At 44.0% G+C, this 16040-nt stretch overlaps 1 protein-coding gene across 2 annotated transcripts in view; it reads right to left on the bottom strand.

The window, feature by feature from the left end:
• Window positions 1–1228: 1228 nt before the first annotated feature.
• Window positions 1229–16040, bottom strand: part of FAM20B (FAM20B glycosaminoglycan xylosylkinase) — a 39859-nt gene continuing 25047 nt past the window's right edge. For both annotated transcript variants that reach the window (XM_075936860.1, XM_075936859.1), the window contains 3 exons: window positions 13265–13456; window positions 7380–7439; window positions 1229–5347 (listed from right to left, as the gene is read on the bottom strand). In XM_075936860.1, the coding sequence (XP_075792975.1) occupies window positions 5116–5347; window positions 7380–7439; window positions 13265–13456 (484 nt within the window). In that variant the 3' untranslated portion in view covers window positions 1229–5115. The remainder of the gene's footprint in view (window positions 5348–7379; window positions 7440–13264; window positions 13457–16040) is intronic.

Raw genomic sequence — 16040 nt, forward strand, 5'->3', positions numbered from 1 at the left:
TTCATGGAGGTTAGGTCCATAAAAGGCTATTAGCTGGCGGATAGGAATGGTGTCCCTGTCCTCTGTTTGTCAGAGGCTGGAGATGGATGGTATGAGACAAATCACTTGATCATTGTCTTCAATCCACCCCCTCCGGGGCACCTGGTGCTGGCCACTGTTGGCAGACGGGCTACTGGGCTAGATGGACCTTTGGTCTGACCCAGTACGGCCATTCTTATGTTATGTTCTTATGTTAAACCAAAACAACACCCCCCCTCCAAAAAATATAATGGAAAGGGGAAATGAGCAGAGGCCTAGACATGACCATAGTTCATGTCTATCAACAAGAGGTGTGGGAAAAGAGAATTCTCAAGGGCAGATTCTATGAAATTGGTGGGAAAAGACAAGAGACAACTCTCCAAAGAACATAGAAGGAATTTTTCTGCATTTTTTGGACTGAACTTCAATTATCCACTGTAATCTTTGCTGGGGGTGTGTGGCGGCAGGAGGAGTTTAAAGGATTGATGTCTACAGGAATCTATACAAGTAGTTCTCAATCAGGGTACATCTACACATACCCCTGGGGGTACACAATCTTTCAGAGGATCCATCAACTTATCTGAATATTTGCAAAATTTTACAAAAGGCTACATAAAAGCACTACAAGTTAGCACGAACTAAAATTTCATACAACTTATTTATACTGCTCTGTATACCATACAATTAAATGCAAGTACCATGTTTATATTCCAAAGTGTTATGAGTGAAATATGGGGAAACAAGGGACTTTTCTGCTCCCTCTTTTACTCCCTCTCTCTGAGAAGGGCTTATAGCCATCATAGGAGTTGGAAGCCAGCCATATATAGCTGCCAATTTAATGTATATATCCCCGACTGCTCTGTGTAATGTGACTGGTCTAATGATGGAACGTAGAACCGTTGTGCCTCTCCTAGTGCAGGCCCTTCGGGTGCATTTTCTAATGCCAAAACATTTGCATTATAGAGAACACTTGTGTTTAGGTGCATTCCTTTGATGAATCCATTGCAGATCCATTTTCTTGGCTGCACCCATCCTAACCTGAGCAGCTATTTTGCAAAGACACTCCAACTGGCACCTCTCTTGAAAATGCACTGTTGACACCAACACCATTAACCTGTTTTTGAATGAACTACCACCAAACACAGCAGTGCAACAGTGAAAGTTAAAGCCAATGTGCTAGGAAACCAAAGCAAGAGAGACAAACAATCCATCAATGTTTTATTAAAATTTTTATTCACACAATGTTTCTTTAGGCAGAGTCTGACCCTGGGGAACACAAGTAGAAAGTTGGGATTGCATTTGTTTTCTCCTCTTACTAACAACCTCCATTTGTGCAGCTGCTCCCTGGGGCAATCCTCTGGCAGTTCCAAGATAGGTGTTTGTTTCCAGCTCCAGCTGCCACAGCAAACAAGTTACCGTCTTAATAAATTATTAATTTTTGATTGAAGTTTGTTTGGCAATACACACTTCAGTTCATTTACATGCTGATAGAAGAGCAAATTAGAGAGTGTTTCCTCCACCGTTTGCTGACTCACGCAGGAGATAAACAACAGCAAGCTGATGAAGCTCTACTTAATTAGTTCTTGATTTTCACACCATGACTATTAAAAAATCCCCAGAATGATCTCGGTAACATCTGGGCCAGTCATTTACTGCATGTGTCTCTGTAGATTGTGACAATTGGAATAAGAGGACACCATGAAAATCTCAATATCAGTACCTATCATATCTTAAAAATGAGGGATGCCATTTTAAAGACATATGACAGACCCCAATGACAGATGGATGCCATTTTTTTTTCTATTTTAGGATACCCATTGGCTGTGGTCAAAAATTTCAGCCTATTGAAGAAAGGGAAAAGAATCCTCACAGCCACAATGACAATGTAACACTGAGCTAAAACCTGACCTGCAAGCAACAAGTTGGTCATCCTAGTTTTAGGTAACTGACACTGTGTTTCACTCTGCAAGCTTCATATCCAGCCCTGAGCAGGCTCTTCCAATGACCCTCACAGGTAACGTCTTAAGAACATCCCTGTATTTCCTGCTTCTACCCCTCCAAATTTGCTTAATCACCCCTTTCCCATTTATTGTTGACCAAGACACAGTGCTTTAATTGTCTGGCAGTCACAGTGCAGGAAAGCAGGTTAGTAAATCAACTCACTGCAAAGGGCTAAGCTGGAAGCCAGAGAGAAAGTAAACTGCAAGCTCTTTTCACTAATTTCATTTCATGGTCAAATCACAATTTTAAACAAAAACCCACAACCAAATGAGAATGAGCAACTGTAAATTAAAATCCCAATCCCACCCAACATAGCTGAGTTTTCCTGCACCATCAAGAGTCATGGCTTATGTTTCAAACCAGAAGAAAGAACAGAATCATGAGACTGTACAAGCCACACCATCATTCTTCTATCCTCCTTGACTAAGTTATCTTCAGTTTCACAGTAAATGCCAATGCACACTAACAAAGCTTAATTCTGTTTTTCACTCATTCCAAGTGGTACATTACTCCACAAGCAGCTCCACTGAAATCAGTAAGACTACTCACAGAATAAGGTATTACTGAGTCAGGGTGGCAGAAGAGGTCCGTCAAAGATGGATAAAGAAGAGCGAACACTCCAACCCAGACTCACTATAAGTTAGTTCATGCTGAAGCAGTTCTGCTCTGATCAGAGCTAGGAGGAACAGTTCACACCCAGTAGGAAAGAAGTTACTATAAATAAAGCTTGCCTTCGAAAAGTGAATTCAGTGCTTGTGAAAGTGGAATGATAGCTACTAGTTTAAAGTAGGGGTGTTAAAATGCACTTAATTATGTAACTGTGTAACCAAAAATTTCAGTGGAGGGCGGTGGGAGCCAGTGTGTGCAAGAAGCTGGTTTAAAGTCAGCTCCCCAAGCACACTGGCTCCTGCTCCCCGTCCCCGCACTGCTGTCTTTGATGCAGGCTGCATGCTACCATGCACATTAACTAATGAATCCAGGCTCATTGTTTAACCGTGTAAATGGTTAAACTTTCACATCCCTTGTTTAAAGTCAGGTATGCTGCCAATAGAATTTTTTGTAATCCTTCACAGCTGTCAACACACTTCCATCCTTTCCTGTAGCACCCATTACTATTCCAGTACTAAGTCTACCTGTTTAGCAGGTTTGTGGCATGGATGATGGTCCAGAGGGGAACTAGAACAAGAACAGACACTTTCACTTACGCTCTAGTCCCAGTGTGAGTCCAGCTCCCCTGAAGTAAAAGGCTAATGCCTGATGATACCTAACATTAACTGAATCTTCACTTCCCCAAGACAGTTTGTGTAAACACTCCTACCTTGAATAAAACCAATTGCATTTTCAAAGTAATCTCCTCTACTTATAGATGTTAGATTAGCTGATGCACCTGCTGCCGTAGCCAGAATACTGAGTTAGAATTAAAATAAAAAGTATCTTGCTGCATTTCATTAGGGTCCACACCTGCAACAGAAAGGACAATCTGCAATTGCCAGCCACACCATGGCAAAGCCAAAAAGATTCTTATTCCTTAAAGTGGCAATCTCAACAAATTTAAACAAAGAAATAAACACATTGTAGGAGGACCAAGAAGCACAGAAATGGAGATCAAATTGCTTCTCTGTGTCTTGTATGATCTAAAGAGCAGCTTACATAAGCATTCCCCAACCTTACTATTTTAGGTGGAAGTTTGAGTAAAATTATTCATCTTTTTTGTGTATCATATTAGCTACATACATCAAACTGATGCAAGATCAGTATATGGGGGCATGTACTGAAAAAAATCATCTATTGTTCTGGAGCCCTGAATTTAAATAACCAATTTATCAGAAAGGATGAATTTTGTAGTCTCCAGCTAATCTATAATAGTTTGAAATATCTGCTAGACGATGACAAGACCAAAGAGGAATCCTACAAATCAAATTTGAGGTGCATGGACAAATGCACAGGAAAATGTGCATAGCACTCCTCCATCATACCCTCTTAGACAGGACCTATTTTTCATGAACATCAAGTGTGCCATACAAAATAAATGCCCTCAAACTAACACAAGAATGGTAGAATTCCATGACAACCGCCAAAAAGTCAGTATATCACAGCATGAATTATAGCGGAGCAGTTGGGAAAAGGAAGGCCAACTGAAGCTGCTCTCAGCGTAAGAACTCCACCACAAAAGCAAATGTCTGGCCTTCTACCGATTTTATCCTGCTTCTCAGCTAAGATAATTTGGTTAATATGGACAGTCATGGGGATATCTGCTCTGCTCAGACTGCTATATTCCCTATGTACAGAAAGCAGTAATGGTCCATGTTCTGGAGGAGCATATATTAATTGGCAGGCATAGGATAGACCTTGGTACTGTAAAAAAATCCTGTCGTCTCCTCACCTTCCAACTGCATGGATGAACTTTCACTAGCACTTCAATGATAACACTGAAGCATCATCACATATGAAGCAGACCCCTCTTTCCAGCATCTTAGTAACAAAAAGACAGCTGGAGAGCAAATACACCATCTCTCACTCTTAATGGTGTTGGCAAGAACATTCTATCCCACATGGGGGCATTAGGGGGTACTTACTATTTTATTTACCACTTCCTCTTTTTTTTTTTTTTTTTTAAAAGAGGCAGTAAAATGCCTAATCAGCTCATAGCTGATTATATACAACCCTGAATAGGATTGAAACCTCCTAATAGCATATAGAGTGGGTGGCTGAGGAACGAGAAAGGGGAGAGGACTGGGGATATTCCATCTCCTTTGTCCCCTCTAGAACCAGCCCACATACTAATCTCTGAATTCCACACACTTTTTCCATTAACACCAGCAGTTGTATTTTCCCAGTGCAACATTCACAGGCAGCAATGGACACCATAATGGCGAAGCTGCCATTGTGGCTACAGGGCTGTCCAAGGGCGCTCAAATTCTCTGCATTCTCGCTCTGCTGTTAGCCAAAGACAGACCTCCACCACCACCATCTTTTTCCCTGGGTCATGAGCTTTCCCTTCATTTCCAGTCCATCCTGGGTACAGCCATTTAGATCCGATTGTGCTGTTTTTCTATCTTTTTTTTTTTTTTAAGTTTCATCTGGCTTCCATGACAGTTACAAATGGGAGAGTGTCATCCTGTCTTCCACCAGCACAATGTCCGGCCCAAATTGGTCTGTGCACTGTTTTACTGTAGCCAGGATGCTCAGGAGCCGCTGGTCCATGGCATCCAAATGAGGGTCAGAAAGCACTGGTGAGATGGGGTCATGAGACATGGCAGTCTTTAAGGCAGACTTCAGCACTCCATTCTTCAGGTAGTTCAGTCTGTTCCAGGTGGAAACCCGGATGCTGGAAAAGAAAGATGAGGAAAAGTGATTTAATAGGTGATTTAGCACTCCTGACAAATGACATGGAAGAGCACAGATAAGTTGGTCTTAAGGAGTTCCAGACAGAGCTGGAGAATGGAATGGAGCGAAAGGTCTAGCTGCTAATCCAAAACCAGGCTTGTAGGGAGCTCAGCATTACTCCAGTTCGAAATTTGAAAATCAATCAAGGACGAGAGAAGTCAGCTTATTCTTCTTACCAAGACAATGTACATAGCAATGTTCTTTCTACTTTGCCATTTAATCTTGTCACACTATCACATATGAATGGTTTTCTTCTGGGGAATCTCCTGGGAATTCTCCCATCAAAGCTGCCATCTTGTAGCAATTTACCATAGCTGATGTCCTGACTCACTTTGCTCCTTTGGAATACATCATCCTCACAAAGCTTTGAGGGAGGGTGATGTTACCCAGGATACAAGGTACTCCCTCTCCTCAGCGGATGCTGTGAATTCTGTAGTCAGAACTACAACAGATTTTAGCACATTCACCTGGCTACCACAGACCATTCTGTTTACTGTCCTCCCTGCCTAGAGGCATGAGCTGTCTATGGAGCACCTGGGCTCAGTGAGAACGGAGATGAGAAGTGCTCTTGACTCTTCTGCAAGAACTACCCCTGGAAGCCTGTTCTCTATGACTGTGTGTGGCGGAACTTGAAGCAAAGGATACACTCCAAAGAAGCCACACAAAACAAGAAAAAGAAAACATTTTAAAAATGATTAGGGAAAGCTAAGGACATTTTTAAATAATTTTTAACATGTTTCTGTTTACTTCATGCTGCTGTTGAAATTTCAGTTTTCTGCCCACTTTAGTATGCTACAGAAACCAAAGCTGGTATTACAAAAGAATGAAGATCATGTGTGCGGTAGTATCTAGAGAGCTGTACTTTCAGTCTAAGGAGCTGAACTTGCGTACTCTGCAATGCTCCTGGTTTCCAGAGACTCCAAAGAATCCAGGCTAACTGAATCCTCGAGGGGCAGCTCAAGGAACTCTCAATAGACTGGCTCATTTTCAAAACTGAAGTGATCTTTATTTCTCTGTTTGCATTGCCCTGATGTAGCACAGTCATGCAAGCTACTGTACCAATTTCCTTTTTAAATTTTTTTGGGGGAGGGAGTGAGACAGAGGTTATGTGCTCGTGCAACATACAGCCTATTTGGTAACCAGACATGAAAAGCAGAGCCCGTAAAAGCAAGGGCTTGCCCCCTCAGGTAAACGTGGGCCCACAAAACCTATAAATCAACAGACTGCAGGGTACAAAAAATGAAAAAAGCAGGATGAGGGTGCAGGTGACAGGGACAAAATTAGCGATTCAAAGGGGGACCATGAACAGAGAACCCTAGACAATACCCTCTGCTCTGAGGAGTCAGTGGATTGCCTGAAGAACTCTGCCTAGATGCATGCATAGACAAGAGACAAAAGACCACCTCAGACAGACAACACCCTTTCCCTTTCACAGCATAAATGACTAGCAGTTTTGAAGGCTGAAGTCCTCTATATCTCTCAAAGCAAGGAAGGAACACACAGGTAACAGCAGTGCAAGCTTCTACGTGCTGTCTTGCAAGTGTACCTCAGCCCTCAGAAGGGACATGAGGCATAAGAGTAGTGGAGTTTCCAATCTGTGGCTTCGGTCAGGGAGAGTTCTTAATGGCGATGCAAACAGCAGAAACTGGCCAGAGACCAAATCATTTCCTATAAGCCACTGAACTGCTGTAGATGTCATTACTGAAGAAAGGTAAATTTGAACCAGTGACCTAAAAGTGAAAGACTCCATTTACCATGACCAATGCTCTGAGTCATCCATACTCTTATTACTATAATAAAAATGTGTTTTTTTACTTCCTGAGCACTCTTACAGTACATCAAGCATGAAAACAGAGATGTTCTGTGCCTAACCTGCATGCCTCCAGGCTGTGACAGGACTTCTTTACTATGATTTTCAGTGTGCTCCTAATTGCATACAAGTAAACACAATGGCTTCTCTTGGACTTACTTACATGCAGCACTGATAAAGAGGAGCTAGGATGCTTCTCTCATCCAGGGAAGGGTTTCCAAAACTGAAAAACAAGTTAGAAGCAGATGAGCAAGCTGAACACGCAGCACCTTTTCCGACCTCAGCAGATTCTGGTGGGAATTTGAAATCAATAACTAAATAATTCCATGCTCCAGCAACTCAAAACAGTTAAGCTAAAATACTCAAAGCCCATGAGCAATTAGACATATAACTCCCAACAGTTTCTTCTAATTACCCAACCACTAGCAGCAACTTCAGCTTTTATAGATCTTTACCTTACCAAGACATCTGCAGGAACTTTAAAAACAAACTGTGTAAATGGAGCCCACATCACTAAGCTAAGGGGGAAAGCAGGTGGGATATCAGGTTAGAGTGAGACTATCAGCTCCCTGACATTCCTGGACAGGGAATAAATTGAGGAACAGCCATCTGATGCTTGTATATCTCCAGGTTGGCCAATCTTGAGCTGAAGGCCAAGGATATAAAAAGCTGGTCAATTCCAACCCATCTAAACCTCAGTCACTTGTTCAGCTGGAAAACTGTCCAAAGAACTTGAAAGTATATTTTAGGCTCCATTTAAATAGATGCCAAATAAACATTCACAGAAATTATTTTTCAATCACTTATACATTTAATTATTTATTCACAAACCTAACAGAATACCTGCTCCTTAACAAAGGCAATTTACATACAAAATCTAGAGCTATTTTATTAAGCTGTGTTACTAAACATAAAAAAAGCTTTACAACAGAGTATTTTTTCAAACTCCAGTAACTCAAAGACAGCTAAAGGGACTTTACTCAAAATGTTCAAAGAAATTCACTTCTGGGGCTCAGATGCCCCCAGACGAAAATGTTTCAGAAGGTACGAGCATGTGAACACAGATGGTTATAACAAAAGCCCTGACATACCCACAACTGTCCAGTTGTAACACTCTCCCAGTCCAATGCCAAGACATTTAAAAAAGTCACCATTTTTACAGGATCCACCAAAGGCAATCTGAGAACCGCAGTAATTAACTAATACTCCTAAAATGGAATACCTTCCTGCTGGCATCGTGGAAGGAGTCAGTGATGCATAAGTATTAATAACTCTTTAAGGCTGTGTCTACACTGGGACACTTATTCCGGAAAATCAGCCGCTTTTCCGGAATAAGCTGTGAGCTGTCTACACTGGCCCTTGAATTTCCGAAAAAGCAACGATGCTCTACTGTACAAAATCAGCCGCTATTCCAGAAAAACTATTCTGCTCCCGCTCAGGCATAAGTCCTTATTCCGGAACACTGTTCTGGAAAAGGGCCAGTGTAGACAGCCCAGTAGTCTTTTCCGGAAAAAAGCCCCAATCGCGAAAATGGTGATCGGGGCTCTTTTCCGGAAAAGCGTGTCTACACTGGCCACAGACGCTTTTCCGGAAAAAGGGCTTTTCCGGAAAAGCAGCCTGCCAATGTAGATGCTCCTTTTCCGGAAAAACTGAAAACGGAATAGTATTCCGTTTTAAGCAGTTCTGGAAATTCATGCCAGAGTAGACACAGCCTAACTGAGCCATGTTTATTTCAAATAGATGAGAAATATTCACAATAAGAAAAGGAAGCAGGAAAACCCATTACTGTACTTAAAAGAAAGGCCAAAAGTAACAAGAAATAAATGGTATTTTCAAGTGTGCGCACAGAAGAGAAAAACAGAGACTTTGTGGCAGATTATGTGTGTGTGAAAGACAGACAGACACAGTATGTGTGTTTATGTAGGCAGCTGCTGGGTGAAATTCTGAGACACACCATGCACGATCTCTGAGGAATGGAAAGTTCTCCCTGCTCTGTTGTCTCACCCCTCCCCAGCTCTGCAGAAATGGGGATATGGGAGTGAGAGCAAGAGAGAACATACATGCATTAGCTGCTGGAGAAATGTTAAAAGCAGTGCACTGCCTCTGAGACAGGCACCCATCTCAGACACCATTCATGCTTCAGACTGGAGCAGCTCTGCTGTGTGTGACCCTCTCCTTGACCCCTTCGCTGCAGAGATGGGATACAGGGGCAAGAGGGTACCATATCAGCACTCCAGTCTCCTGCACCCCTAGCCCCCTGCTCTGCACAACTAGCAGGACAGTCCTGGGAGCATCTTGGCTGCAGAATGGAGCAAGGTGGGGGGAAGCTGAACACACACTACCAGCTGTAAGCCCTGCATGCTCTGCTAATCAGCTGGGTAAGCCAGACAGAAATGTTGGGCAGGCCAGATATGGCCTGTGAGTTGTATTTTGTCCTCCCCTGACCTATGTGGTTTGATAACTCACTCTGTTCTTTTTCTTTCAACCAATTTGTCCAGTACTGAATTTAGACTTTTATTGGCCTGCAATTGCCAAAAATCACCTCTGAAGCCCTTTTTAAAAAATTGGCATCCATCAGCTATCCTCCAGTCATATACAGGCAGTCCCCGACTTACGCGGATCCGACTTATGTCGGATCCGCACTTACGAATGGGGCTCTCTCGCCCCGGAGCTCGCAGGCAGCGATCCGCCACCTCGACCTCCAGGGCAAGAAAAGCTGCTCCCGGCGCCCCTGGTCTGCTGGAGACCGTCTCCAGCAGGGGACCGTCTCCAGCAGACCAGGGACACCGGGAGCAAAGCCGCAGCGGGTTCCCGCGCCTCTGAGGCTTTGCTGCCGCTGCGGCTTTACTCCCGGTGTCCCTGGTCTGCTGGGGGGGAGGGGGGGAGCGCAGCTAGTGTGCCCCCCCCCCCCAGCAGACCAGGCTTTTGTTGTGAACCCTGGAGCAGAGCAGCTGGGGCGCTGCTGGTTGGTCCTGCAGCGCCGCTCTGGGCACTACTGGACCAACCCGGCAGCACCCCAGCTGCTCTGCCCCAGGCGTCCCCAAGTCAGCCGCTGCTGAAACTGACCAGCGCTGACTACAGGAAGCCCGAGGCAGAGTTGCTCTGCCCCAGGCTTCCTGGAATCAGCCGCTGATCAGTTTCAGCAGCAGCTGACTTGGGGACGCTTGGGGTTCTTAAGTTAAATCTGTATGTAAGTCAGAACTGGCGGTCAGTTTCAGCAGCGGCTGAATCTGGATGCCAGTTCCGACTTACATACAGATTCAACTTAAGAACAAACCTACAGTCCCTATCTTGTACATAACCCGGGGACTGCCTGTAGTATAAAAGTTATAGGTTACATACCACAGTTAGTGGTTCTGCAATTTCCTATCTGAGCTCTTTCAAGACTCTTAGGTGAATACCATCTGGTCTTGGTGACTTCTTACTGCTTAATTTATCAAATTGTCCTCCAAACCTCGTCTACTGATATAGTTTCTCAGCTGTGTCACCTAAAAAGAATATGGGAATCTCCCTCATGCCCTCTGCTGTGAAGACCGGTGCAAAGAATTCATTTAACTTGTCTTCAATAACCTTGTCTTCCTTGAGTACTCCTTTAACACCTTGATCATCCAGTGGTGCCATTATTTATCAGGCTTCCTGCTTCTAATGTACTTAATTTTTTTGTTAAGTTTTTCCATCTTCTGCTAGTTGCTCTTCAAATTCTTTTTTGGCCTGCCTTATAATTGTACTTTTATACCTAACTTACCAGAGTTTGTGTTTTTTTCTATTCTCCTGTAATATCTGAATTCCAATTTTTAAAGAACACCTTTGTTCCCAAACTCTCTTTTTTACTGTTTATTCAAGGTGGCCTTTTTTTGTTCTCTTTCTATACTGTTTTAAAAACATTACCATGCAGTTTATAGGAATATTTCACTCTTGTAACTGTTTGTTTAAATTCTATTTAACTTTATCATTTTTTGTGTAGTTCCCCTTTTCAGAAGTTAAATGCTACTGTGTTGATCTTCCTTGGTATTTCCTCCCTCTCTGCCCTCACAAGGACGTTGAATTTAATTACATTTGAGTTGCTATTGCCAAGCACTTCAGTTACATTCATCTCTTGGCATAGAGCCTGTGCTCTCCTTGGGACTAAATCAAGAATTGCCTCTCCCCCTTGTGGGTTCCGGGACTAGCTGCTCCAAACAGAAGTCACTGATAGCATCTAGAAACTTTATCTCTGCTTCCCATCCTGAGATATGTACCCAGTCAATACGGGAATAGTTGAAATAACCCATTATTATTGAGTTTTCTGTTTTTATAGCCTCTACTAATATCTCTGAGCATTTCACAATCTCCAACACCATATTGGTCGGATAGTTGTTCGTATATTCCTACTGCTTACTCTTATAATTCAGGCACAAAATTTCAATCCATGGAGATTTAATAGCACTGTTGATCCATTTATAATTTTACTATATATATATTTATATATATTTACTGTATAATTTTATTATATATTTTAAACTACAGTAAGGGAGGTTTAGGTTGGACATTAGGAAAAAGTTCCTAACTGTCAGGGTGGCTAACCACTGGAATAAATTGCCTAGGGTGGTTGTGGAATCTCCATCTCTGGAGAAATTTAAGAGTAGGTTAGATAAACGTCTACAGGGACGGTCTACTCTAGACAGTACTGGGTCCTGCCATGAGGGCAGGGGACTACACTCGATGACCTCTCGAGGTCCCTTCCAGTCCTAGTATTCTATGATATATTTGACTCCATGCTTTCTTTCACTTATACAGGCAGTCCCCGACTTACGTCGGATCCGCACTTACGAACGGGGCTTTTCTCGCACCGGAGCTCATGGGTGGCGGGTCGCCGCCCGTGTCCTCCGGGGCGAGAAAAGCTTCTCTCGGTCTCCCTGGTCTGCTGGAGGGGTCCAGCAAAGCCGCTGGACCCCCCCAGCAGACCAGGGACACCCAAGAAAAGCTGCCGCCTGGGCGGCTTTGCTCGTTTGCCCGGGAGCAAAGCCGCCCAGGCATCGGAACCCCCGCCACCTGGGCGGCTTTGCTCCTGTCCCCCTGGTCTGCTGGGGGGGGTCCAGCGGCTTTGCTGGTGGAGTCCAGGGGGACATGAGCAAAGCCACCCAGGCAGCGGGGGTTCCGCTGCCTGGGCGGCTTTGCTCCCGGGCAAACGAGCAAAGCTGCCCAGGCGGCAGCTTTGCTTGGGTGTCCCTGGTCTGCTGGGGGGGTCCAGCGGTTTTGCTGGACCCCCCCAGCAGACCAGGGGGACAGGAGCAAAGCCGCACAGGCGAAGGGACCCCGCTGCCCGTGCGGCTTTGCTCGGGTCTCCCTGGGGTGCTGGGGAGGACTCCCCCCAGCACCCCAGGGAGACAGGAACAAAGCCGCATGGGCAGCGGGGTCCCTCCGCTTGTGCGGCTTTGCTCGGGTGTCCCTGGTCTGCTGGGGGGGGAGGGGGTGCAGCTAGTGCGCCCTGCGCCCCCCCCCCCCAGCAGACCAGGCTTTTGTTGTGGGATGCCTCGTGTAGAGCAGCTGGGGTGCTGCCGGGTTGGTCCTGTGGGAACCTACCGGGCAGCGCCCCAGCTGTTCTGTCCCAGGCTCCAGATTCAGCAGCTGTTGAAACTGATCAGGCTGATTCCAGGAAGCTGGGGGCAGAGCAACTCTGCCTCCAGCTTCCTGTAGTCAGCCCCTGGTCAGTTTCAGTGGCAGCAGCTGAATCTGGAGCCAGTTCCGACTTACATACAAATTCAACTTAAGAACAAACCTACAGTCCCTATATTGTACGTAACCCGGGGACTGCCTGTAGTGCCACTTCCCCACCAACACAAATCTACCCTGACATTCCTGCATATTCTGTACCCTTGCGCTACTGTGGCCAACTGTTTATCTTTGAGAGCCCATATTATCTGCATGGATTTGCTCTGTGGAATACTGACAAACTTTTAGTAGGAGCTATTGCAACAGATAATTACCAGAAAAGCAGAAAGGAGCCTGGACAATTGTCTGCTACCTTTCTCATCACTAAGTGGCCACCAGCACAGATATGCTTCCTACCTTTTGGCATTGTCCAGAAGGATAAGCATACTGGCCCCTTCATCATCCTGGAAGCTCTCGTAGTGATGTCGGTCAGCATTCCCAATCAAATAATCAAAGACGGCTGTGTCAATGATATCAAGGAGGCGGGGGCCAGAGTCATAAGGTGAGGTCTTCTTCACTGCATCACAGTAGCTCTCATCATACTCCCACCTGCAGGCAAGGGGAACCAAAGCAATGTCAATCAAGATGGCAGTTGACCGTAACCCCCAGGTGCCACTAAGGACAGACCTGAGCACTTTGCATCAAATTTAGACAACACATCAGCTGACCTTTCAAGTTTTGTTTGTAGTTGTCTTTTTCCTTATCAAAGAGAATGGTGTTTTAAAGAGCACAATGGCCATGTGTACACTATGAAAAAGGTGTGTATTAACGTGTTTTAGTTACTACAATATCTAACATGTTACCATCTTAGTATAAGAAAGGCAAATTGTTGTTTCAAGGCATCTCTCACCTATTAAATGCCTACCGTTTTCTTAGTGAAAACAAGGCCAGAGCTTTCTCACCTCACAGCCCATTATCCAACAGTGAGGTAGCAGTGATGAATTCTCAAGGCAAGAGGCTGCAAGACTTAACATCACTTGTCTCTCCAATTACTCATCCATCTGCCACCAAGCTCCTGAAGTACACTGTTTCTATTCCTACTGTCTCATTTTACTATCCTTCTATCCAACTTCTCTCTCTACCTAATCACCTAATCTTTATAGTACATAGAAGGAAATGTCAAGGTTAGAGGTACTGTGCCCTCTCCCTTTAAGGACTGGAGGTCTGTCTCCTAAGGGAACTCAAAGGGGATAATTCTGATTGTAGCAGAATTCTGGTATATTCTGAAAAGACAGAGCTGTAGTGGCGTTGCATGTTTTAAAACTCAGTTTTAAAACTCAGAGTGTAACACCTTTGACACAGTGACCCTCCTTTATCTTCTGAAAACCTCACCTGCATGCACTTCCATGATGGAATGCAGCTTCTAATCTGTCTGCTCCTTCAGAGTTTTGTTTGGAAGCACCCCTTCTCCACCACTGGTAAGCCTTCAAGGTAGCGCTCAAGTTTATTTATTTTTTTTAATTCTGCCCTTGCTAGCAGTGGGTTCTGCATGACCTATAGGATCGCACTCTTGCTACAGAGCTCTATAGTAGCCTGCACAGGGCTCTATTTCAGGGTTCTCTGCCTTCTTTCCTTTCTATATACTCATTCTCTATGCCTGGGGTCTTCAAACTCTTTCATTCTGCAGACCAATCTACAGACGTCTCTCTTACGGCACAGCTCTATTCTCAATACCCAAACCCACAGAGCTCACTTCAAGGTATTTCAGTCTTTGGACCACCAGGAAGTGCTCCATGGATAATATTTTGAGAACAGTTGCCCACCCACAGTTTCATGCTGATTTCTTAAAGAAAATGTATTTCCAGCATCTATCCACAACACTTCGTCTTCAACATCCTGCCACTGCTTCAACCTCAAAGAAGCAAAAAGGATAAAATGGCTATCCTCCTCCTTCATAATCACAGTTAACAACTCCATTCTTTTCCTAGTTACCAAGCCTTGCAACATGGGCATCATGTCCACTCTCCACAATCAATCTTGTTGTTTCTCCCTTCTCTTTCTCAAATCCATTCTTCCTCTCCACCCAAATTACTAATACCCTGATTTAGACAGCCCCGCATAGATACAAATTTTTTATCCACATCTGCCAGATGTGGATACCAATGGACATAAAGCAGATATCCACAAATTTGCAGGTTTCTAAATATAAAATTTGTATCCACATCCACATCTGCAAAAATGAACTGGGGATAGCCATATTCATGAATGCAGATGCATGTGGATATAAAGCAGATATCCATGGATTTGCAGTGCTCTATTGATTTATGCTTACTCATCTGTCATCTAGACTGGTACAGCACCTTCCATCCATGGATCAAGAAATTATTCACAAATCAAGTCTGCAAACCCCTATGAAGCTTTGAGATCCTATTTTACAAAACGTAGAGGTTAACTGACCTGCCCAAAGTCAGTGTGGGACAGCATTAGAGGCAGAATTAGAATTTAGCTGTTGTAACCATTATCAATGCTATCTCCCAGAGGAGAGGAATAAGTTCTACTCTGGCCTCCCTGTATCTCACCTATCCTCTATGTCTCCAAAATACTCCAGTGTAATGTCTTCCATCTCATTTCTCTGATCATGTGTCACACGTTCAGTCCTCAAATCATTCTCTGGCTTCTCACTTCTTCCTGTATCAAGTCCAAGCTCTATAGCCTCACTGTCAATATTCCGCACAAATCCACAGATCCTACGTCTCATCTTCTATTTCTTCCTATGGCCCATGCATACCCTGTGTGTTATTCAGTCCACTCTCTTAAATGCTACTCTGCATCTTCCTGCTGGTCTTTAACTCAATAGTTTTTACAGCAGCTCTTACTCCACTTGGAACAGCTTTTCCTTTCCTGTGCACATCCCTACATCCCTTCTTCTATCCTCCGTTTTTCAATCAAGTTACCACATTGATCTTTCAGCAGCACCATCTGCTCCTATATTTACTTCTGATAATTTGTATTTTATTAAGAGCTTGATTGTGACTCCTAAAATTACGGATCTCATCTAGGACATGGCTGTAGGTGGCCAAGGACACTTATGGCACTATATCAATAATGTTAAATGTGATTATTCAAGCCTGAACAGAAGAAGCTGCTTTGGGAGAGAAAACATATACACAAATATCTTATATAATGAGCAGCA

The sequence above is a fragment of the Pelodiscus sinensis genome, chromosome 9, assembly GCF_049634645.1.
Source record: "Pelodiscus sinensis isolate JC-2024 chromosome 9, ASM4963464v1, whole genome shotgun sequence".
NCBI lineage: Eukaryota > Metazoa > Chordata > Testudines > Trionychidae > Pelodiscus > Pelodiscus sinensis.